This window comes from Haplochromis burtoni, unplaced genomic scaffold (genome assembly GCF_018398535.1).
Source record: "Haplochromis burtoni strain Fernald_Lab_line unplaced genomic scaffold, NCSU_Asbu1 Contig_114, whole genome shotgun sequence".
In the NCBI taxonomy this organism is placed as follows: Eukaryota; Metazoa; Chordata; class Actinopteri; order Cichliformes; family Cichlidae; genus Haplochromis; species Haplochromis burtoni.
In genome coordinates this window covers 444104-469709 of record NW_024582475.1, presented here as the reverse complement: position 1 = coordinate 469709, position 25606 = coordinate 444104, and the positions used below count along the sequence as shown (strand labels likewise).

The 25606-nt window shown below is 38.6% G+C and overlaps 3 protein-coding genes across 4 annotated transcripts; 1 reads left to right on the top strand and 2 right to left on the bottom strand.

The window, feature by feature from the left end:
* On the bottom strand, nucleotides 1-6391 carry kti12 (KTI12 chromatin associated homolog). The gene is made up of 9 exons (XM_005928696.2): nucleotides 6147-6391; nucleotides 4397-4448; nucleotides 4235-4287; nucleotides 4097-4152; nucleotides 3933-4012; nucleotides 3652-3811; nucleotides 2803-2865; nucleotides 877-945; nucleotides 1-226 (listed from the first exon to the last, which is right to left on the bottom strand). The coding sequence occupies exons 1-9, from the start codon at nucleotides 6295-6297 to the stop codon at nucleotides 83-85; spliced, it is 828 nt and encodes a 275-aa protein (XP_005928758.1). The 5' UTR covers nucleotides 6298-6391; the 3' UTR covers nucleotides 1-82.
* slc28a1 (solute carrier family 28 member 1) lies at nucleotides 5078-25558 on the top strand. Of its 2 annotated transcripts, XM_042223549.1 has the most exons (19): nucleotides 5078-5591; nucleotides 15853-16001; nucleotides 18462-18541; nucleotides 18615-18697; nucleotides 19499-19590; nucleotides 20043-20232; nucleotides 20329-20470; nucleotides 20680-20793; nucleotides 21247-21321; nucleotides 21407-21487; nucleotides 21586-21666; nucleotides 21760-21885; nucleotides 22836-22966; nucleotides 23071-23239; nucleotides 23789-23986; nucleotides 24080-24161; nucleotides 24262-24360; nucleotides 24454-24559; nucleotides 24702-25558. In XM_042223549.1, exons 1-19 carry the CDS (start codon nucleotides 5272-5274, stop codon nucleotides 24820-24822), a joined length of 2439 nt encoding a protein of 812 aa, XP_042079483.1. In that variant the 5' UTR covers nucleotides 5078-5271; the 3' UTR covers nucleotides 24823-25558. The 2 variants fall into 2 exon arrangements, with proteins under 2 accessions (XP_042079483.1, XP_005928757.1); XM_005928695.3 differs by lacking the exons at nucleotides 5078-5591; nucleotides 15853-16001 and adding an exon at nucleotides 18042-18185.
* znf592 (zinc finger protein 592) lies at nucleotides 7530-15880 on the bottom strand. The gene is made up of 9 exons (XM_005928693.3): nucleotides 15699-15880; nucleotides 13035-15286; nucleotides 12403-12581; nucleotides 12131-12304; nucleotides 11884-12043; nucleotides 11107-11370; nucleotides 9830-9942; nucleotides 9604-9745; nucleotides 7530-9520 (listed from the first exon to the last, which is right to left on the bottom strand). Exons 2-9 carry the CDS (start codon nucleotides 15264-15266, stop codon nucleotides 9041-9043), a joined length of 3744 nt encoding a protein of 1247 aa, XP_005928755.1. The 5' UTR covers nucleotides 15267-15286; nucleotides 15699-15880; the 3' UTR covers nucleotides 7530-9040.
* Nucleotides 25559-25606: the final 48 nt, after the last annotated feature.

Sequence of the window (25606 nt, the reverse complement as noted above, 5' to 3'; positions counted from 1 at the left end):
TGTTAAATACATTTATTTGTCACGGAACAACTGCAACCCCCGCCCCCCCAAAAAAACAAAAAAACCCAAACACTACACACTGTCAGTGCAGACTCTTATTTAAATACTGAACAAACATATTAGCAATTTGTCCCGTGTTTTCTGTCGGGTGCAGCTTGGTGTAGCTGATGAACTGGCGCCGTAATTTCCGCAGCTCTGCCATGTTGACATTTCTGGTGAGCTCAATGTTTAACAGCGAGTTAAGGAACAAGAAAAATACCACAGGTAGAACCTAACAGAAGCCCAAATTATCTCCAAGCCCCAGTATTGCATTTAAACCTTTGAGCAGGACAACAGAACGAAATAACCTGTACTGAATGTTGCTGGCATCATTTCAAATTCAGATTATGCCCATTTTATTAAAGGTTGGCCAGAACAGAAGATGATGTGCTTTTAAGTTATGCTGTGCTTGGACCAACATCTTCAAAGAAGAAAATCAAAGTGGCTGGTTCTGAGAAGGTGCTTCACAGTCCTGCAACCAATGAAAATCCACAAATATAATTTGGTTTCTCCCCACCACATATCCCACAGCATGCAATTACAGACAAGACCTTTAACATTGCTTAGTAGATCCACCTTTCTTTTAAGTCATGTGATGGCCACACATTCCTCCACCTCCTCATCTAATGCTTTCAGATAGAACAGTGTTGTCCCCCCCGCTATTGAGGGGAGGTGATTAACCCCGGGAGGTAAACGAAAATTAGCATTTCACACAGTCATTAAATATGACAGACGTCCCACACGGAACTACAAAAATCTGTTTAATGTGAAAATATTAATCAAAATTGTGTGTTCAAAATAACTGGGCACACGCAAGTTGTGTTTAAAAAAGGATATCTTTTCCGAAGCTCCTGGAACTGCGATAAGATCCCCGGGAACGCTCGTCTTCTGGGCGTTAAAAATCGCCTGAAAACATTTAATTACATTTATCAAACACACATATAAAAATGAATTTTTAAAAAAGGGATCTCTACAAAGAGTATAAGGAACAATGAATCAGAATTAGAGAAGTATTTACTCCTCTTAATTTATTTTGCTGGAAACTTTTGCAGATATTGTGCAACAGAACGCCGTGATCTGTGTGAAATCGCATAAAGAAGGAAGTGCAACATGTGGCATGCTAACAAATACATGAGCTCGATGTCAAAACAAAGACAAAGAGGAGGTTATTTTTATTATTGATTTTTTTTTGCTGATTCACATGTTTTTACTCTGTTGCCTTGTTTTGGTAATCATGTCATGCTCATGTCATGAATGGCAGACAGAAATTCCCACACTTACAACGTGCAAGGGTGCATTCATTTTTTATTAAACGTTGGACAGTCAGCAGTTAACAGCTAAAGCTGTCGATTGTTTTTCTAATCCTTTCAACACTTTGGATTTTAGCATTGAGATCCAGGAATTTCACACAGCCACAGTCAGTACTTTAACATTAATCGCAGGATGTAGATTTTCACTCCATGACTGTGGAAAAATCTCACTGACCTAATAATATTTGTGGGCATTTACTCAAATCTTGAGCTCAACATCTGAGTCCTGTGATTTTATTGTGTTTTAAACAAATCTTTATAAACAGCAAGTACCCATTCATATAGTTTAAATGCCTAATTCCAAATGTAGTTATCCCCAAACTTTTAACGACTTTAGACCGGTTCCCCTCAAATCAGTTGTAATGTAAATATTTGGAAACAATGGTGAAATCAGAGATTTTAAGGCCCACTGAGCATGTGCTTGACCCCATTCACTTTACCTCATGCTAAACTGATGTTACTCATGCTGAAAACCAGTTCAACGTGATTGACAAAAGTGAATAAAATGAGGCAAGCAAAAAATATGATCACTGATTTTAGATGCACTCATAAACACAATGTCACATCTATTAAGGGTCAGACTGTTGAAGTTCAGTGTTATGAATGTCTTTGAAGCTGTGTGCACCAGCGAGTCTCCCGTTTGAGAAGGCTTTCTGGTTTCCACATTGATAAAACTGCGATGGGTTTATTTTATCGTTCTTTTGTTTAATCCGATTTATCTCTTTCTTTGGGCTTGTGGTCTGGATACTTATCTGTAAACGAATCGAACTGTTCAGTCATCTAACAGGCTGACTGGTGAACCACAGCTGAACTTAGAGCCCCTGCACCTAGGAAGCCTGCAGCGGTTGGCTGGTTCACTTTTTCTTGACGACTCACACCCTTTGCAAGGTGAATGTAATAGACTGACAAGGTTTAATTAACAGCTTTGTTCGAGCAGTCATTACTTCACAGGAACAGCTATGTCACTTTCAAGGGCTACGTGATAACCAAAATTAATTAGAATTAGCTGTTATTTCAGTATTTTGCACTATGCGCATTTGTTGTCCATTTGCATGTGTTTGCATGTGAGGATGGATGACTCACGACTGCAGAACAGTAACCTGTACCTGAACCTGAACCGGGCTATTATTGTGTGCCAAGCTAAATACCTCATCAGCGCTTCACTCATAATTGCATCTTGGCTGGTGATGTAACGTATAAAGCTGTAAATACATGTAATACCTTCTGAGTCATAGAACAAAGTCTACATTATGCAGAGGAATGTTGATACCCCAACAAAGGATTTGTAAACATTTTTCTGAAAAAGACTCTTCTGTCATATTTCACTTAGAATATGACATAACTCAAAAAGCAGTCCAGCTCAGTGAAAAAAATATCATGGGAAACTACCTGAATGACCAGTAAATGATGTGAAACTAGAAAAAACAAACAAACAAAAAAAAAAACAACATACCATCAAGACATCTTGAGTGATCTTGTCCAACTCGTATAAAAAGTTTGCTGATGACAGCGGTTGCTACAGAGAAGAAAAAAAAAATAGGTTTCCTTCACAATCAGACAAAAAAACAGCAACACATGCATGCAGTAAATATTGTAGATTTCCAGACTGATTGTAACTAGTGTCTCTTAGGCTATGTCCACACTAATGTGCTTTCGTTTGAAAATGCATCGTTTTCTCTCCGTTTTGGCCTCCCGTCCACACTGAGTCTCGAAAATGCTCTCGAAAATGCATACATTTGAAAACGGTGCTGTCGCGTCGCAGTGTGGACAGCGAAAACGGAGCCTTTTGGAAAACGATGACACGTTTTAGTCATGTGATGCAGTCAAGTGACCAATTAAACTAAGATAGCGGAGGGCATTATACAGCGGTTGCTTTGTTTGCTCTCAATTTTGACAGCCCTATTAAAGATTACTATCAGTTTGCACATGCTTCAGACAGCTTTTCTTCAAATTCTTTAATTCTCACTCGCTTTTGCAACTTTGTACTTTTGTGTTACCCTCAGCAACAACTCCACCTCATTGTTAGTCCGTTTAAAAAACTCGGTGCTTCTCCTCGACATTTTGCCGCGACGTTTCAAGGAGCCGGAAAGTAAATAAACGGCAGACGGAAATGAGGCAAGTCGAATTGTCTTGCGTTTCAAGCATGCGCAGTACTGGAACGTAAGCGTTTTCGGCCGTTTCAACGTGGACGGACAACTCTGTGAAAATGACTGAAAGCGATAGTGTGGACGCGGAGCATTTTCAGACGAAAACGCTGTTTTCAAATCTATCCGGGCTAGTGTGGACGTAGCCTTAGACTTACACTCTGAGTAGACTGGTTCGGTGGGGGTGCTTTTCTTTTGAAAAGTGCATCAGAAATGGCTTCAACTGGAAGTGTGTCATCTTTCAGGATAGTGAAGAGAGGGCTGTCCCATCGGTTTCTGGAATCCGGAGCTTCAAATCGCTGAACTAATGCGTCAAAGCTTCAAAACACCAAATGCATGTGAGACAGTTTGCAAAAAAACTAAAACTAAAAACAAAAAACACATGCAACAGTGCAGGTAAGGTAAGAGTCGTGCTCTCATACTGAGGCTTCTCACTCACATGTCCTGATTGTACTGATCAGCAGCATCTCTGTTTGTGTTCCATAATGAGCTCTCTTCATGGGACGTCAAACTGTAGACCTTAACAAGGAAAACCCGCAAACATACCACGATTGCATTTGAAGGTAACATTTTTTCAAAATGTATGTTTAATTGTCTACTTACCAAGCAGTGTGGAGTCTGTGCATGTTTGATGAGGCAGAACAGTTCATAGCGGTAGCCTGTAACATATTTAAATTTTAAACTACAAATCACAATATTTAATGTAACTGTGACAATTACAGAATAAGTAGTAAGACTTACCTTTTATGTAATTTAATGAGTCTAGAATAACAATGTCATCCTTGTTGACTTTCCTAAAAAAAAAAAAAACAACAACCCAGAAAAACCAAAAAAGAATTAGCATTAAAATATGTGTGGGTTTTGTGCAACATCAGATCCTACAGCAGATTTTTAAACACTCACCTCTCCACTTCAGCTTTCAGAGACGCTCTGACATTTTTCTCCTTTTGAGAATCTGAAACATTTCCAGTAAAATTAAGTAAATGCAGAAGTCTGCCCAGTTGAAGCAAACAGTCTCCTTAGTCATGTTAACAATTACGGAAATAATAAAGAACTAAAGTTTTGAAAAACAAAATGTTTAATTCTAAAAGCATAATGTAACAGTAACACAGTTAAAATGATCAGGTCCAAGTGATGTGCCATGTCATATCACCCACAATAATAATATGAATATCAAAGTATCATATTATTATGTAGTTGCTATAGCAACATCCTGCTTAAATTCCCTAATGCTCACAACGAGACAAGCCCAGGCATTTGTGAGAGCAAGAGCCTCTGATGGTCATTTGGTAGCTAAAAAGGGAGTTACGTCAACAACTTTCAGCAAAGCAGTGTACTTTTCAAAATATCCAAGAAAACTGTTGTCACTAACTGTGGACACAAACTTGCAGCTTGAAGCAAAAAACCCAGGTTTTTTTTTTTTTACAACCAGTCTATAAAGGAGGAGATACAATCAGCTGGTTATGTTAGACCCAGAAGTAAATAAAATGACTTCACCGAGCATGGCCAGCTGCACGCGTTATTGTTAAACTAAAGTATTAAGCAACTACTTTATACTTAAAATTTACAGGGAAAACACTACCCAGGCTTATGACTTATGCTGTGTCACTGTATCTGTTGCTGTGTTATTACTTTTGCACAATAATGCTGCTGCCATTGTACCATTGCTCTTCAAATTAGGAAGTGTGTCATCAATAACAGAAGCTCATTGGAGAAGGAGAATTGAAAATGCCCTTCAGTTACTCATTTAGGAATCCTGCTGCTGCAAACGTCATAAAATGTCGCTTCCCCCCCTACATCATAATAAATCTCATAATCGCAAGTGTTTTTTGAAATGTCATGATATATTCCCATTCCTAGTACCATACTACTCTATTACTAGCAGTTTCCGCTTACATGTGATTTCAGGGGTTTGTAAAAGTAGAATGGGCGCTATCAGGCAACTCTGCTGTGGAACCAGCTCTCAGTTTGGCATACAGGACACTCTCTCTACTTTTCAAATTAGCCTGAAAACTTCCACTTATGACAAATCCTATAGTCAAGCTTGGATCCAATCTCTTAGGAATATAGCTGCTGCTGAGGGATTTTCTACTATGCAGTAAGCACATCGACTTGATGCCTCTTTCACTCCCTATGCATTTATATGCTACTACAGCATGAAATTAACTTTTGTTCTATTTGTTGCTAATAGTCTCCTTTCTTTCCTCTGGCCTCCAACCAATCATCCTCGATGGTTGCCCCTTCTTTAACTGGTTTTGTAGGGTCTCTTACTGTTAAAGAGCAATCCTTCTTCCCCACCTTCGCCAGGTGCCTGTTCATAAGAGATTACTGGACTGTCTCTACTACTAACTACTACTGCTGCTAACGCTAAATAAGTAAAATTAATTGAATAGTAGCGCTCATAAAGCAGGCGAACACAGTTGTAATTGTCATGAACTTTAAAGCCGCCCCAAGCATCGATAAGCGCAAACGCTGAATAAGCACTCCTGCCTCTGTTGTTTATTCCCCCGGCTAAGCTTCGTGTAAGGCCGGTAATGTTACCTCAGTATTATGTGGCTAATAACATACAAAAATATGCCAAGTAAGACTGAAAGCCCTGGAAGCTGAAAAGCTTTAAGAAGCACACTAATGAATGCGTGCTAAGCTTACTTGCCTGCGTAAACAGTGTTTTTCTCAACGCCCAGGCTTCCGTCTCCAACAATATGAACCTTTCTTTCTGTGCTTTCTTCAAAATACACCTTCAGCTCTTCTGCCCTTCGTGACTTACCACTACAGGGATAACCACACATCACTATTAGGGGCATAACTGGGGCTAGTTGCCACTCAAACTACCCTGGGATGTGATAAAAAGCACGTTGCCACTTTCACCCGGATATGTTAACTAAAAGCGGTTTTTCCCTTTACCGACCGGCAGGGGGCGCCAGAAACTTGATTATCTGAAGGTACTGTGTGTATGCGAATGTGACTTGAACATAGATGAAAACACAGACTTCCAATACATTCTCTGCACTTTTAATAAAGTCATAGACAATATAAAGTAAAACAACAGAAGTGTTTCTCACTTGCCAACATATACGTGTTATGTTAGACAAAAAACAAAACATAATTTAGCTGATTTTCACAAGAGCAGAAACCCTCCTCTTCATCAGCAGGATGTCACGCAACAACTGATCGAACTGGATGTCCTTCTTCTCTAAATGCATGAGAAAAACACAGAAAGCTGTACAATGGAAGGATTAACAGCGGTATTAGACTGAGTAATAATACATAACTCACCTGTCTAGTGCCTGCTCTCCTTGTGTTTGTTGGGCAGTTTTCAGAATATGGATGAGGAGCGCCTGCAGGTCTTCCACTCCGTGCAGAGGTCTCACATCTCTGCCTTCAGCTGTATCTTTTATATTCTCAAAGGCAGAATTCACAAAGGAACTATCCACAATGCTCTTCTTGCCCATGAAATGTCCTTATTAAATGAAACATGCAAACTCTCTGTAAACATTGCATTTGCAAACAGAACAAAGAAACAATCATTCAGCAGTGTAATTTTTACTTACCCGTTGCCCACAGATTCCCCCTGGGATTCACCTTGAGCTTTGAAACTTTATTTCTCAGCTCAGTCAAATCAAGAGTCATTGAAGTTGTCAAAGCAATGTATGAGATAAGGATGAAAGAAGACAGGAGTCCTCCCCTGCACATCTTTGTCACAGTGCCTTTCATTTCTCAGATGTGCTTCCAATTAATTTGGAGCTGGTCAATTAAAAGAAATCTCTTCTGTTACTTTGGGTACAGGCAGTTATACTGAGACAGGATCGGCTTAATATTCTAATGGGATGAAGTCATCCATCTGTGGTTGTTGCTTATTGGATGCATGATGCACATTAGAGTGCCTTGTGCCTTTCTGACTTGCTGTGACGATTTTAAGCACGTGACCTCGTCGCAAAACTACTGATTATCACACCCCGATTACATTAAATTCTTTCAACCCAGCAGGTCTGTAATGAAAGACAAGACAGAGCAGATCTGTAATTAAATGCACCAATTTATTTGTAAGTACTTTAATGTAACAGCAAGGCACGTAGGCCACTGCATGCTGAACAGATGAAATGGCTTAAGAAATGCTGTAAATCCAAGTTTAATTGGCTACTGTAGGTACACAAATTCTTAACCAAGTCCTCACTGTACACAGTATCAAAAAGTACAAATATCTTTCGACAAGCATTACAAAAAGACAAACAGTGAACAAGTAATTCCTCTCAGCCCCTGCAGGTAAGCAGCTGCAGTGTGGTGATTCGAGGGCTTACAGAGAATCAAAGAGCTCACACAGCACTTTCATAGAAAAGTTCACTTGTCAGTTGAGTCAATATGACCATAAAAAGACTTAATGTCATTCCCAAAATAATTTATAAAATTTATTAATGTGGGATAATACATTTTTAAAACTAATTTTTTTACATTGCACTGAGATTAACTGCAACTTCTCAAAGCCTTTCGACGTTTAACAATCACTGCCATTTACCACGGAGGTAGGAACTGTCACGTAGTCAATACAAAACGAGGTGTCGCTTCACATATCAGAGCCTGCAACCGAAAAGTATCCCCCTTTTGCCAAGTGCTAATCTAAGATATTTTTTATTTTAAGTCACTGCATTCCCATTCACGTTCCCAGGTGCTGATTCATAAAACATTAACTCTGACATGCTGATGAATTTCACTCTCACACCTTCTCTGGATCATCCTCAACAAATGTACCCTGATTTGACGTAACATTGACCGTTCACTTGCTGGAAAAAAAAACAAAAAAAAAAAAACAACAAAAAAAACCAAAAAAAACCCACTTCTGGCAATTTGAGGTATTTTCAATACAGCAATACTGCTGCAGAACACATGTAATACCTCTTCGTTTCTCCCAAACACGTGAAAGAACACCCCCAAAACAGACAGTATAAAATTGTTTGTTTGTTTTTTTTAAAAAAAGGCCAAACCATGAACTTGTAATTACTGCTTTTACATGAACAATCAATTATACTGTGTTTCGTAAAAAATAAAAACCTACTAATATTAAAAAAGCAGCCTGAATCCTTCAGGATTTAGTGTGAGGCATTAAATAATTTGAAACAATACCTGAAACTCCACCAATACACTGTTACAATAATCAATACCAGACCGTAAAACAAACACACATTCCTGAGTCTCCTGCCAGGGTGGATGGAAAATGTTAAGCAAAAAATTTTGACGAAAAAATAAAAAAACAGGAGGGGGAAATGTTTAACCGTAGTATGAGTGATGAGTGCAGTTATATGTGAAAGGCAAGATTAATATATTACCAACATACAAGGTTAAATTAAAAAACAAAAAAATAATATGAAAATATTTGTTCTGTATTAAATATATGTATCTGCTAGAATATACTGCACCGCCTCTAAATAGGTTGTCCAAATTAAAGGCATTACATCTTTGTACGACCTGCCTAAAAACATCAAGCATCCCTTATGACTTTCACATGAAAACTGAGGATATTAAAGCAGCTTTAAACAGGAGCTGAGGTGGCTCTCACTGCTGGAGAGAGACTGCTTGTGTCTGAGAGTGAGTGCTCAGGTTTAAGTTACAGTCTGTGCTCGTGGAGCAGTGCGGACTTTCTTGCTCTCCGGCCGGTGAGGGATCAGATTTGTTTAGCTGGTGAAACAAATTGTTTTCCTCATCAGATTCTGCTGATCCAGCCAGCTGATTATCCTGCTCCTTCTCTTTAACATCTCCCTCTGGATCTTTGACTTTGTGTACGATGAAAAGATGTCTATTGAGAGACAGCACGGACGTGAAACACAGGCCACAGTGAAGGCACTGAGGAGTGTTTTCGTCGGTTTTATGCTGAGGTATATGCTGCTGGAACTCTGTGCTGTTGTCTGTGACGAAGCCACACTTCGAACAGCGGAACTGAGTTTTCAGACGCTTAGCTGAAGGAGCCTCGAGACTACCTGCAGGATCCTGAACCTCCATCTGTGTGCCCACATCAGGTGTTGCTGATACAAGCCTCTGGAAATCACAAGTTATGCAGTTTAGACCAGTGAGCAGATTGGAAGCATTTATGTTTGTGTTGAGAAATAATAAATTGCTACCTTGTCCAAAGCATTTTTGTCTACTTGGATGGGCATTTTTGGCATTTGGCTAAGATCAGGATTTTTTATTCCATGCATAAGGCTGATGTGGTTCTTCAACATCACACTTGACGTGAATATTGTCTTCTTGTCCATGCAATACCTAACAAACAGGGATGGAGCAACAATTAAAAACTGCTTTGTGGCCAAAGTTACTATTATTATTTATACATTTTCAAAATCTTACCAACAGGTATAAGTCCTCTTTTTCCCATCATGATCATTGCGAATGTGTCGTCTCAGACTGATTGCAGTGTTGAAAGACAACACACAGTGTCGACAGGGATACTTCTTCACGGACTGTTGACAAAAATAAATAAATAAATAATTTGTAGGAATGACAAGATGAGCTTAAGTGAATTATTTAAGCATCAGCGTTGAAACAGACAATTTTGGATCTAACTGGGAATTCAAACCAGAATAAAAATGCATCTTGCTTATACTGGTTGACCTAAAAACTCTGAGTTAGAGGTGCAGGACTCATTTCAGCCCTACTGCTCTTTGGCTACTCACAGCTGTGAAATACTACTGGTCCAACTAATAGTATTTCCCAAACACGTACTCAACGTAGTATTTTTTTTTTACTGGTTCAATTACTTTATTTCCATTACGCACAAAAACAAAATATGTTCATAATAAACCTCACCCACCCCTTCTATTTTTTTTTTTTAATTTAACTTGAGTCACAGTTTACAGCACAGGGGACTCTCATCACTTCTGTTATTTTTATCTTCTATATTTTTATTTTATTCTGTATTTCATTCTAACAGAACAAACTAGGAAAAAGTGTTTGCTTTGAGAACGTTATTGTTTCAGTTTCTTGAGCTGGAAATTCTGTGCTATTTTGGTGAAGTGATGAAAGCTCTACAGCTTTCTCCATGATCCATCTCGAGCTAAACGTGTTGCATAGTAATATGTATAACAGTATGGTAAAATATGTAAAGCAGTATAGTAAAAAGAAAATAAACAAAACAGAGCAGTGTGTATGGGGAATAATTTTGCATTTGTACTCATTTAGTAGCAGGGTAAGACGATTTCTACTCAGTGTGAACTGAAGCCCAATGAGTCTAAAAACTCACTGTGTATCCTGGAGAAAACAGAGGGCATGGGGAAAAAAAGGAGGGTGGTGGTAATTGGCAAGCTGCTCCAGAGTAATACTGTATATTCTACATGACCCAGTTTCAATTCAAAACACAAATTTTACATTCTTAAAAAAATAAAAATAATTGTGTTTATATGGAAAAATGCCAATTCAAGGCATCTAAACCCAGGTACCACAGTTTTAATACAGGAACCCAGACAAGGCTTTACATGATTTACTGATGTTGCTGTCTGAGCGGTCTTCTGTGGCACACTGTTGGTATATCTGTCAAGATTTTAAGACACCAACTCAAGACATAAGAGCACAACACTCAGTAATGTTTTGCATCAGCAGACGTCAGTGCGGGGTCAGTGCACCCATACCTTTCCGTGTGTGGTCTTCAAATGGGAAACGTAGGCATCTCGCTCAGTGAACTGCTGCAGGCACTCGTTACATGTCCATCCAGCGGGTTTCACACGATTTAGGATTTTGCTGTCTTGCTCAGATTTCTCTCTAGTAGCAACTGTCTGTTTAATAGGGTAGTGACTCTTCTGTTTTTGGATAGACTGAGACTCCTGGTGCAAGTCAGCATGCTTAGTTTCTTTCTTCTTCTCTGTCTCTTCAATCGTGTTTCCTACATGCACACCCTGCAGAACAGGAAACACAAAATTCACATTATTATGCTCAAATGTATTTACACAGTAACATTTAACTGTTTCTTTGCTGGTGTTTTAACAAAAGAACACTACTTCTGGAGCATAAGTTAATGATTTCCCGTGTTGATTGATCTGTATCAGGTGTATGGTTTTAAAGGTTTAAAAAAAAAAAAAAAAACCCAAAAAAGTAAACACGATAGGACACAGCACCTTACTTTTACTGGATGCACTTTATAACTCTTCTATGGACTAAGGAACCTTTTTTTTCCCAGATGTCTGACAACTTTAGCACAAATCATTTTAGATAAGAAGTGTGGCCGCAAATATAAACTCCTATAGACATCCTAAACTCCTAAAGGATCACTTGCAGGGAATATATTAAAAAATACTGACAACCATCAGTGCTACACCTCACCAGTGCTGACTGACCACTTTTTATGTCTGAGAGGTAAAAATGATAAACATGTAAAACATCTAAATAAAATGCATATATTTAATTCTAACCTTGAAATGCTGCATTAATAGCAGCTTTTGTGGAAAGACTGAGTTGCATTCTGGACACTTAAATACAGACGTAACACGCTTGCTGGAATTCTGATAGAAATGCTGAAACAGTAGCTGCTTTTTCTTGAACATTTTCTCACAGGAACACTTTAAGATTAACCTGCAAAAAGAAAGCAAAAACTGTTAAAGCAGCCTATGAGGAGAAGCCCACAGTTTTCAACCGTCAGGTCATGAGATGTTAACTTACTCTGGAGTTGTTTTGCTAGTACTGTGTTTATTTTTCAAATGCAGTTCACAGTTGTCGGAGGTCTTGAATGCAACCGGGCAGATGGAGCACTTGTACAAGACCTCACAGTGTTTTTCTTCGATATGAGTCTTTTGTCCTTGAAGGGTCCGGAAAACCATATCACAGTGAAGACATCTGGAAGAAAAGGAAAACATAATTGTTGCAACAGTGCACTGTACACTGTGGGGTTTTTTAAAAAAAAAAACACCTGCATTTCTTGCCAAGTTACTCACTTGTACCAAGCCTTGCGAGCATAGTGCAGGCAGTTTTCCCTGACGTGCTTTTGGATGTCTGCAGAACGACACAGGGCACCACACTCAGGGCAGCAGTAAGGGGACTTATGTGCATGAATGCGTAGGTGAGCTCTGAAACTGCACTTGTTGGGCAGCAGCATTGAGCAACCTTTACAGATCTGGTATTTCACAACAGAACAGAACAAAAAGACAGTTTTGAGTGGAAAACAAACAAACAGTGGTGCCATTAAAAAGGACAAATCTGGTGATAGAGAAAATACATTTGTTTTTATAGAAAACAATCCAATTAACAGCTACAATGAAGTAAGTAATTATACAAAGCAGTATTCTCTCTTTAGCTAGAATAAGCTTACTCATCTGTACCTCAGTAATCAATCAGAAACAGATCAGATAAATTATCTACAAAGTGGCACCAGGCATCGTGTTGCTTCATTATGATAAATCTATGCCCTGAAGCGCACTTTTCTACTTTGATTTGAGTGACTTTTACAGATTAAAAACATTTAAGAGTAAGCACTAATAGGCTTAGATACTTGTTAAATTCTGCAAGGTGGTCTTCTCAAGTGATTTGTTGTCACCCTTATACTTGAAAATGTCAATTAGCTACTCACCAGTTCTTCTGTATCTTCTGACAGCTTCTGGTAATGGCCTGCGAGTGCTTTGTAGTCAGGCAACTGCTTGTTACACTCCAAACAACAGAGTCGATGGCGGATGACGCTTTCCGGATACAAGGGCAGGACAGGCTCACTTTTAGGCAAGACTAATGGCGAGGAGTAAGTGCCCACACTAACCAGTTCACTACTCAGGGGTACAAACATTTTTTCTTCTGCTATAGGCTTCAAATTGAGCTGTGTGCACTGCATCACTGTGCCACCGTTCTTGTGTTCCCTTGCATGAGCCAACAAGGCACACTTGTTAAAAAACACCAAAGTCTTTGCGCAGTGTGTACATCCTACTTCAATGTGGACACTCCTCCTACTGTAATGAAATGCGAGGCTCTTCTCCACCCCAAAGGAGTCCCCACACTCGAGGCAGCAGTATCCATGTGGTGGAAGGTTGATATTGGTTCCCGGAGGTGGGTTCAAGTTTGGCACATATGTAGGCACGGGGTTGGCACTGTTCAACAGTCTGTTTAAAGTTCCCGCAGATGGGTTCGGATTAGACAGGCGGGGATAAGAATTGGCTGTTTTGACCTGATGCACTAATGGGACAGTACTGTACACTGTGGAGGAGAGTGTGCGTTGACTTTGTTGATAGGAGGTGGTTCGTGCAGCTACTGAAGCAGCAACGCTGTGAGGGACAAGGTTTAGACTAGCTAAGTGCATTGCTTTTGGAAGGAAGTTTGTGGCAGTTGCATGGCCTGTAGTGGCTGATACTCTCTTTGGTTTGTGCACTTGATGTGCGGCAGATCTTTTGACTTTAGTATTACGGACTACTGGTGCAGAGCGCATTACACCTGACCTCCGGGAGTTTTCCTCCGACTTCCTGTTTGAAACTTTTGCCGAAGCTGTATTGGCTGCATTACCTTTACTTGGCACCCCAACAACACCATCAGGAGCTTGAGACTGATGTGGAGATGCATTACAGTATGAATCATCACTAATCATACTCTGCGATGGAGAGGATTCGTAGGCAGAATGCACGTCTTCATTTTCTGAATCTGGGAGCACACTGGTGACGGTACGCTTGATCTGCCCAGATGTGGTTTTAATGGTCTTAATCCTGACCTTAGGTATGGCTGGAGGTGAACCAGATACCACTGCAGGGGATGCTTTTCCACTACTGTCACTGCAGATACTCACAGGGCTATCAGGTGGTTTCCTTAATCGTTTTACTGCTTCAAGTGGACTTCTGGGGCTTCGTGGGGATATGGGGACCTTGGGGCTAGCTTTCATGCAGTCACTTTGAACAGCTGGGGATTCTCTGTGATCTGTCTGCTCATTGGGATCTTTTCTAGCATTCAGAGCCACCAGAGCATCAAGACAAGAGGATAATTTACATGTCTGTGACTTGACATGTGGATAAGGGGCAATAAGGGATAAGGGAACAGTCACTGGTGCTCCTGAATTGCAGTTGGTTTCAGTGAAGTTCTGGTTTCCTAATTGTGGAGGAAATTCACTGTGTAGTCCAGGTGTTTTCTCTGCTTCACTACTACCACAGATGTCAGAAAGCTCCTCGCTTCTACTACTTTCTGCTCCTTTAATCCTCTGTATGCTTTCGTAATTATTAGAGTCCTTGGAAGAGTTATCAAACATGCTAAGGTCCATTCTTTTGGGATTGTGACAGACTGAAGTGTCCAAAACTGAAGCTTCTGGGAAACATAGTCTGTCTTCGTTTGGAAGTATTTCCTCTCTGCTTGATTGGGTGTTTTCATGCTCAGGACTGGAGACTGGACTTAAATCTGAAAGTGCCTGAGGAAACAATGGTGCCTCATCTGGTATAGGTGGCTTTCCAGAAAGCTCACTTGAAGCCTTCCCATTCAATGTGGACACAAATGATTTGGAGAAGCTGGTATTAGTTGTCTCAGCAGAGGTCACAGAAGTGTCTTGTCCCCTAAATCCATTTTGCAATGTTGGTCCCGAGTGAAGTCTATCACTAAATTCTTCAAGTAACTCCTGCCGACTTGTATTTTTCACAATAACACTTACAGCTGGGACATCTGAGGGTGGTATAGCTTGGTTAGTCAGTAAGCTGTCATCCAGACACATCTCTGTGTGTTTCAGCTGACTTTCTGCTTCCTCATGACTCCCCTGGATGGGCTCTTTGGCATCCAATCCAGTGGCATCTGGGATGTCAAAAGCTGCCAGGAGATCATCAAAATCTGGGGTCTTCATGTCACCCATGGCCGTACAGTCTCACAAACCTACAGAAAGACGCAGCTGTGACTTAGCATGAGCTTAAAGAACTGTTAAAATAAAAAACTAAAAGAGAAAAAAAAGCTGTTTTATAAACTGAAGAGTAACTATTTAGCAAATGAGACGCGTCATATGTCAACGCTAGCTTTAGCCAGCAAGCTAAACGTGGGCAACATCTCCAGCGCTAATGCTAAATATGCAATAAAACACGCACAGCACAAGCGATTTAACAGATAGCACAAACTTTAAACCCACTCACTGGACAAATTATATGACAGATGCACACAGGAGCCAGCTAACAAGTTAGCTGTAAAATGGAGCTAAGCTAGCGAGTTAGCCCCCATCTTAGCAACATGCTACGGCGTAAATAATTCAGCCAAACGAGTAAAGTCGTCACGTAATGATACACAGGGTGCTCACCATTTGATCCGAGTGTGTTAACCAGCTCTAGTAAACTAGCTACTCAGCCATTTAACTGTCTGCACTAAATATTCGCAAGCTAGGCTAGGCTGTTTTAATGTTTCATAGCTAGGCTACAAGCTACTAACGTTAACTTCGTTTTCCTTTTCTTCAGTGGGAGATTGAAACGCTCGGCGCTGTCTTACAGACCTGAGGTTGCGGCGGGAGTGACTGCTTTCAACGACAGTACTAAAGGTCCACTAAAATATTTATTCAGGTTCAGGACGGAGTTGCAACTCACAAACGACGAAGCTTCGGTGTTCGGTAAGGTTGGGTAATGCTAACAATATTAAAATTTAATGCAAATAAAAACCTTAAGTCCGGGTCAATGTATAATGAGGCACTAAATCCTACTAATAATATTGAAAATGCAAACAAATAACATTATTATAGGTGTCGGAAAGCTTGTTTCGAATTCCCTAAAGCTCTTGTCTTTGGTTAATGAAAAGTAAACACAGAAATATAGCCTTGTCCTCCTAATTTGGGTGAATTTTAAAGAAAAATTCAAGCCCCAAACGACCCAAAATGCAAAAACAGTGCCTTTCATCAGACACGTCTGCCTGGCAAAGATCTCTCAGCTTCAGGGGATGTGCAAAATACTATGCATGCTCAAAATACCTTTAAATTACGGTTTTGTAAACCGTGATATCTGTATACAGCTATTCATAGACATAAAACTAATCCTATCAGAAATATATAAACAACACTATAACCACCAATTACCAAGTTCATTTGGCTTCCAGTTATTTGTTAAAGTGTTCATCAGATCCATGCTGTGAAATGTCACAAATCATGCTGTAAACTGGAAGTCATCCCAATATGTCTGTGGTATTAACACTTTATGGGCTAATAATGGGTTTTTGGCTGTAATTAAGATGATAATTTGGTGAGGAGGGTGATCTTCTCTAAAGATCCGTGACCTCAGCAGCCTCTGATTTGGGAAACTGCCAGTATTTTAGTGAAGAAGCTATATAAACGTCCTGTAAGACATAACTGAGGGCATTAAAGCTCTACAGCTTCCTTCCCGCAAGTCAAGGTTTCCAGAAGTGACAGCAGTTCGCATTAAATTTATAGGCGCATGCACTTAGTCATCAGCTAACAATAAATAAATAAAGGCTTTATTTAGTGTAAACGTAATAGAAGTAACATGCTATTGATTGTATGCATTTAAGAGATGAAACAAACTTATTTTGCTGGTTTAAAAAAAAAAAAAGATACTTAAATATAAATTGACAGACTTATCAAACTCAGTTTAATGCTGGATAAAGTAGAGGGCTTCTTATTGAATTAATGGTACATTATTCCCACTCCACTGCCAATCTGAGCTTGTTAGGGAAATTAACATAAAAACAACTCCTCGGGCTGCTGATTCAGTCTATTTAATGTTGCGTCACAAAATCTGTTACTGATCATTAATATCTGTTAATGGATTTCAGGGTGCCAAGCTTTCTAACTGAAGGCAAATGGGCTGCACTTTTAAATATTAATTATTCTTTATCACTTCCTCCAGACAGACTGAGTCCCCACTGAGTGTCACCAAGCATGCACTAACTCTATTTCAAAGGAATCATAATTTTTTATGTGTTAGACAAGATTATATTTAACCAGGTGAAAGCGGAACAAACAGCTGCCACTACACCCAATCGTGAATCATCACCATGAAAGTAAAGTACGGGTTGCGCTGCAATATACTTAATTGACCAGATAACAGCTGCAGCTGAATTCCAGGCTCTCTGATTCTGAAGTACTCAGTGTGCTTACTCTTCAAATTAATCATTAAAAAAAGGAAGAAAAAAGATTTAATACAAGTTAACTTGACACTGCTGACGCTGACTTACCAAAAAGTGTCTTATATATCAAAGCCTTTCAGGGATAAAATAGTTGCAGTCAAATGTAAAGTGTTCACTTTTTGAGAGTTATGCTATTAAGGGTTATCAGCCACATATTGAGCTTTATTTTTAAAGTAGGCTAATATAACTATAGACTTATTCTGTTTGTGATATAAGGGCTCCTTTCTGTTATTAATCATGTTGATTATTCAGAAGCTTGTGACAAATGTATTTTTAGATACCCAATTTTACAAATATGAGTTTTCTATGACTTATAGGTGCTAACAACCTCCTAAAGATAAAGTCATGCCTGACCTACTGTGTTTCTTAGGAAATGCCTCTTAAGAGTCAATTCAAGACTCTTCTTCTGTCGTTCCAGCAACTTAGGAAATGCAAAACATGGTCAGCTTCACGTCTCAAAGTATTGCTTCATAAGGCACATTAAATCATTCCTCCTGAATGGCACAAACGTCTCTGTTGTGTACTTCCTGAGAGATTGGAGAAGTACGCTACGTGTCTGTTAATTAATGATAAGATGTATCACTGAGGGCAGTGTATTCCCTGCAGTGTATTTTACAGCACAGCATTTGACAGCTGGGTCTAGGAGGACGCACAATGAGTAAGCCATTAACTCTGCTTTTCCTTGTATTAAGCTGTTTGTTCTGCAGTTGTGAATTTGTATTTTTGTGGAACAATTTTCATATAGATTCGCATAAGATTTCAGGATTATGTGGACATATGTTAAGCTTTCTTTATCTCACATAGCAAAAAGCAAAAAACCCCAAAAAAATCGAGATTTGATTTGTCACTTATTGTTCCTGCTCCTGCTTGTTCAAGTTGCAGCTGCTTTCCCACAGGCAGCTGCATAGAAGTGAATAATGATCCTGTTTTTCAGCGGACCAATACGATGTCCACCTCGAAAAGATAAGCCAGAACAATGGAAGCGGAGTGGACAACCATGCTTATGAAATAGAGGTATGTGTTATGTTGTCCTGTATTTTACTTTCAAATGAAACATGCTTTTAATAAATTACCTGTATTTTCCTAGGAGGATGACATTAATCACTACAGCAGCATAAAAAATGAGACCAAAAAGCCTAAAAAAAGACTGGAACTGGGATCATACCTAAGGTGTGTCAGTTCAAGTTATTTCTGTTTATAGAACTAGTCCTACAGTTTTATTGTGAGCGCTGTAATGTAAGTTTTTATAGCATGTGCCTTATGCCTCTGTACTGTATTTGTTTACTCGACAGTTTGTGTGTATACTTTACACACATACAAAACAAAATCTGTAATGGATAAGATTCTTTTAATCCAGTATATGGCTAAGATTTATCTAATGTTGTATAAAATAACCTGTGTGGACAAAAGTATTTGTGCCACACCGCTTAATCTTTGAATTCAGGTGTTTTCAGTCTAATTGCCGCTGCTAAAGTTGTTGAAATAAACACCTGTTCGTGCATTCTGCCTTTAAAAACATCTGTTGAAGACAATTTTAAAGAGTTCACTGAATTTGACCATAGTACTGGAACACAAGGCTACAGTTGTGACAAGTCCATTTGTGAAATTTCCTCTGAAAGTATTTATTGCACACCGAAGGTTTTTAGGAAACATAGTAGTTCAGCAACAAAGTGGCTAAAGAGTGGGGTAACCAAGAGCTCTAAAGATCACCAGCACCACTCAGTAACAGCACAGCTCCTCTGCCATTAACGTCAGCACAAGAACTGTGTGCAGGGAACTTCATGGCCTGGGTTTCCATAGGTCTAGCAGCTCGTGTAGGAGTAGCGTGTAGCTGACCTAGTACTTTTGTCAATATACTGTATACACAAGTTGAAAATAATTTGAAATATGATTCTACTTACTCAAGAGAATTGCAGTGAACAATTGCTTTTGACTTTACTTCTGATTTTTGATTTTATTTCTCTACTTCAGCAAAGTTTCCGGACCAATTAATGCCACAGAGAATTACATCAAGGCTCATTCAAAACTCTTCAAATACATTGTCCTGGGTGTACTCGGAGCAGGTAATAATTTATGAAACATCAGTTTATTCAGCAGATATGCATCAGAATCCGAATCAGCTTTATTGACCAAGTATGTGTAGATGTGCAAAGAATGGGGCTTCATTTTCTTTTTTTTTTTTGCTCTCACTCTATTTACCCAAATAAACAAACATACAATAGCAACCTGTACAGCACATTTATATTCATATATACAGTGGTGCAGAGTGCAAAGATGTTTGAATATATTATGGAATAAATAAAGGATTGATTACTACTGCTCTACATGCAATATGCGATATGCATGGGAAATGACAGTATTATGAATAGTATATAGGTATCTACAATGGTATATAGATATATACAGCAGGGTTCTGCATGGTATCCTTTACACAGGCAAAGTTTGTGACTTTTCTTTGAGTAAACTAATTTCAGTATAGACAGTGATCATGATGAATTGCTTTTCTCTTCTGTAGGTTATGTGGCGTACTTCATTGCGGCATGTGTCCTGGATTTCAAGAGGGCTACTGCCCTTGTAGTCCTGACCTGTTTGGCTGTTGCTGCTGTATCACTGGAACTTTTGAACAAGTACAAGGGGAAAAGCATCAGTCGCTTTTTCAAGCCCGCCGTCAGATGGTTTAAATCAAACTTGAAATGGATAAAATGGTGAGTGAATTTAAAGTTGGTGAAAGAACAGACTCTTTGTGAAGAAACTCCTTGTGACTATTAAGTCATGTTGTGTGGCTTTAATGTGTTTTCCAGGGTTTTCATTTTGGTGGTTGTGGTCTTGCTTGTGGTGTGGCTCGCTTTAGACACAAGCAAGCGTCCTACCCAGCTTATCTCATTTGGCGGAGTTTGCGTGTTCATCGTGCTTCTATTCCTCTTCTCAGCACACAGGACAATGGTTAGTTTTCCACTGAGTCACAGCCTTTACTGTGATGACATCTCCTTCGAAACATTTTTGGGCATCGTATCTCAGATTATCTCTGTCCTTGTGCCCCTATCATCTTACAATTTAGTTGAGTTGCTTGCATGGAATAATTCTGACTTTTATGGAGACTGCTTTATGTATCTCATGGCCAAAGCATTTCTTTTTTTCACATTTTGTTTTAGGTATCATGGAGGCCTGTGTTTTGGGGTCTCGGGATACAGTTCTGCCTTGGCCTTTTTATTATACGAACGGAGCCTGGATTTATAGCTTTCGACTGGCTTGGAAAACAAGTGCAGGTATTATATGACGATGAGCATTTCATTGTCAATCAAATTATAATTTAGACACCACAACTATTCAGCATAACACTTCCAAGTAACATTAACACTCATTCAGTTCTTTTATCATTTATTTACCTTCCATTTAAATTGTAGATGTTCCTTTTATGACACAACAGTGTGGACTCATGTTCTTTTATTTACCACACATGCTTATCTTTAGACCTGCTTTATTACAGTATTCACCTTTACTCTTTGGTCCTCCGAGGGTTGAGTGTGTACACGCACGTGGCCTGCTAATTAATATACAGTGTGTTTGACAGCTTATCATCTCTACTAATTGGCGACTTTATTTACCTTAATAAAATGTATTGGTATGTGCATCAGAAATGTCATGAATTCATTTACTAAGCAAATGAATAATATATGAAATCTTATCCTGAGTTTCCATTTTTACAATTGTAATTTCAGATATTTCTCGACTACACCAAAGAAGGTTCATCGTTCGTTTTTGGCGATCTGATTGGAAACATTTTTGCCTTTCAAGTAAGTAAATGAATGGACCCTCAACCATGATTATGAATTATTTAACTTGAGCATTGCTAACCTGAGTTTTATGATTTTCCCTCAGGCTTTGCCCATTGTTATTTTCTTTAGCAGCGTGATGTCGGTCCTTTACTACTTGGGGATTATGCAGTGGCTCATTTTGAAGGTAAAATACACTGCTTGCAGCATCTTCAATGCTTCTGTGCTCCTATTGCTCATGTAGTAATAATCTGCTACTAAGGGCCACGATTTTTGTCCATGCAGATCTCGTGGGTTATGCAGATAACAATGGGAACGTCTTCCACAGAGACCTTGAGTGTGGCAGGCAATATATTTGTTGGGCAGGTACTTCTTGCTTCAACATTTTATTCAACACTATTTTACGAACATCATTGTTTGAACTTTTGTGCATGTAATTAAATGTTTTTTGTACATTAGACAGAAGCACCACTGCTGATCCGCCCCTATTTGAAGGATATGACCAAATCAGAGATCCATGCTGTTATGACTGGTGGATTTGCCACAATTGCGGGCAGTGTTATGGGGGCATTCATCTCATTTGGGGTGAGATAAAACTTTTAAGATAAACCTATTTTCATACAAGCATAATGTATCTTATCCCATACAGAAGCATACAATAAAAACGTAACGTGCACAAAAAAAGACAAAGATTCAACTGTAAGTTAAAAAAACAAAAGCAATTTAAGCTCTGAGTGCAAAACAACATAAAAAAGTTGCAGTGAGGGGCATAGCCAGTACTGATTTCTGGCTCAAGGACCTTTGTTGTTTTATTTAAACTCCTGAGAGGGAACAAGCACAGCACTGTTTCTCAGTTACTGTAGGAACACAAACTGTGATAAGGCACCTGATTAGTCTGGACTGAGGCTATGAAGTTAGTTGCAAACAATTTTATATAAAGAAACAGTAAAAACCCTCATGGCAGTATTAAAAAGAAAAAGGAAAAAAATGGACCCAAAACTGAACACATACTTAGAAATACACCTGAATACCTAATGCAGATTTAACTCATTCCACTTTGGTCTTAGAGCTGAGAGAAAAACAGCCTTTGAGGTTTCTGAGAGTACAGAGTAATTTAAAGTTTTCAGTAGTTCTGCTGACAAGCATCATGACCCAGATTCATATAGGAAAAGATGCTAGCTGGTAGAGACATAGGTGTGGCTCCTTATCTTATCTAACGTGAGGTTTCTATCTGGGTAAAAAAGCTGAATGAGCATTACAAAAGGATAATGAGGACTAATATCAGTGATTTTGTTTACCCAGGTTTTTCTTACTAGCAACAGCTTTATTGCTGTCAGCAATTTGTGATATAAGAAAAAGGGAACCTTAAAAACATTTTACATGACTTGATATGTGGTATGTGTCTGTCTCGTTGATGGGTGGTTTTAATAAGTCACAACATATTCAAAGCATGCAAATGTATATTACCGACAGTGTTGCTAATCACTGCTGTAATTACCCTAATCAGTTACATGTTATTTAATTGTGTTTCACAGATTGATGCATCTTCCTTGATATCAGCCTCTGTGATGGCTGCTCCGTGTGCTCTGGCAATCTCTAAGCTTTCTTACCCAGAAACAGAGGAGAGTCGCTTTAAATCAAAGCAGAACATCAAAGTGGCTTCTGGGTGTGTACACAGTTGAATTTCTTCTCATAATGTTGTCTTTTCTTTTTTTGTGTGTGTTCGGTTCAGAATATCTTGTCTACATTTATTTATTTTTAACATTTCAGTGATGAGCAGAATATTTTGGAAGCAGTCAGCAGTGGAGCATCTGCATCAATAGGGCTTGTTGCTAACATTGCAGCAAATCTTATAGCCTTTCTTGCTATCCTCGGATTCATAAATTCAGCTTTGAAATGGCTTGGAGGAATGGTGGGATATCCTGATGTCACATTTCAGGTATGTTTTAGCAACAGAAAGTTAATGTGGTATCTTGATCATTTTGTAAACTCCTTAGATTTTAGAATTATATTTTTATATTATAACATTATAATGAAAATTAAGCTAAGTAAAGTTATCTAATAATAAATACTTGTGTTTGATCATTTAAATAATTATATCATAACTGTATGACGTGTAGTATTTTAATATACTTTGACTTGTATTATGACAGTGTAAAATAAATACCCAACTACTTATTCTGACAAATGTATTTAGATAAGTTAAGAATTTACAGCATAAACTTCCTATAATAGTGATTAATGTTTCTGACCCCACCCAACAAAGATAAACCATCTCTGGCTTGTGTTTGCTGGGTGGGGTGAATATGAGAAAGAAACCATAAAGTTAAAGTTGTCTGCTTATTTCCGTGTGTTTTATCTTAGGGAAACATTAGTCCGTTATGCACACAAACTTTGCTTGACATTCTGATTTACTGTGCTTTCCTTTTTCTGAGAATTTAAGATATCAGTCTAACAAATTTCAAATAACCTTATCTGGTCTTTGTAGTTAATTTGCTCTTACGTGTTTATGCCTGTGGCCTTTATGATGGGAGTGACATACGACGAGAGTTTCGTTGTGGCTAAGCTAATTGGGACAAAGCTCTTCCTCAATGAGTTTGTGGCGTATGAGGAATTATCTAAATTGAAGCAAAACAGGCTCGACGGACTTGCTGAGGTTATTGGAGATGAAAGGCAGTGGATATCTGTGAGTATATGTTTTTAGTTCTGAATATATTTTAAATTCTGTCAGTATGAATGTGAGCTGGAAATCTTTTTTTTTTTTTTTTTCTTGTTTCAGGTCCGATCAGAAATCATCACCACTTATGCTCTTTGTGGGTTTGCCAATTTCAGCTCACTGGGCATTGTGATTGGAGGTCTTTGTGAGTATTAAATCATATTATTGTCACATTTTTGCCTTGATCCAGAATGTGTTCTCTCAGTAATGGATTCTCTAACACTGTGTGTTTTCTTTTCTCCAAGCATCTATATGCCCATTAAGAAGAAATGACATCTCATCTCTGGTGTTTAGAGCCATGATCACCGGGACATGTGTATCTCTCATCAATGCTTGCATTGCAGGTAAAGTTCTGTTAGTTTGTTTTGTTTCCAGTGTATCTCCACAGCATCTTTCTGTGCAGTTTTTACAGAGCAGCTCTCACTCTGATTTTTCAGGCATCCTCTTTGTTCCTCCATTGGACTGTGTGGAGGTTTTTAACGGATCACCCTTCAATGCCACACTTTCAGACGTTGCAGAATGTTGTCAAGAGCTCTTTCAAAGGTATGCATTTACATTTTCATTAAAAAGAAGCTTGCGGGTGGCTAAACTAATTGGAAGAAATCAGATATGCACTCAGGCTATTAAGTATGACTTTGTGATATCTCGTTATTTTTATTAACATGTAAAATTAATTATTTTGCAGCACCATAAACAACGGGACCGTCTCATTTGAAGGATTCTGGGGCAATGTAGCAAACGCCACCATATTTCTCTCCAAATGTTGTCAGTGTTGTGGCTTTCCCGATGTGGATGTTTGTATTTAAAGAACAACCCGTAGCAGTCGTATGCAAACCACATGCAAAACATTTCTACAAGTATTTTCAACCTCTGTTCAGCTATCCTGTGAGGTTTGTAAGTACAATTTGCTTGACTCACCAGTCTCTAATTGGACAAAGTTGTTGTGAATCACCACAGAAATTGGCAACGGGCCACCTGATCCACTTTGATGAGTTTAACACTGTCAAAAGTCATATTAAAGTACCAAAACAATAAAATATTAACTGAGTGGATTGACATAAAATGCCTTTCTAAAAAACTGTCTTTTTTAAACAGATATGAGCTGTTACCAGAAGTCACAGCCATTAGTACATCAAAAGCGAAAAGATTACAGTATATTATTAACTATGCTGTGCCACTTTAAAAAAAAACAAACAGTGAAGCAAACAACCTCTTAGTAAACTGTCACATAGCAGTGGTGATTCATGTGCTGGTAAACAAGTTCCTCTTAATGTATTACTTTATTTTATTTGTTAAAATTCATGCATTATGATCAGTGTTTTCTTCAATGTGAAAATCAGTCACAAGTCAAGTGCCAGTTTTTTTTCCCCCACTGGAGCTCATTTGCATACTAGTTTGTGTATTTGTGTCACATTTATTGTAAAAATGTAAAGCCTGCAGTACATGCATAACATTTTTGAGCTGATCTTATCTTTTATGTATTATATTGTAAATCGGTCTTATAAAAGCCAAACTGGGATTTTGATTAATGTAAATTTGTAAATTAATGTAAATTTTGTACATATGTAGTATGTATGTATGTATGTATGT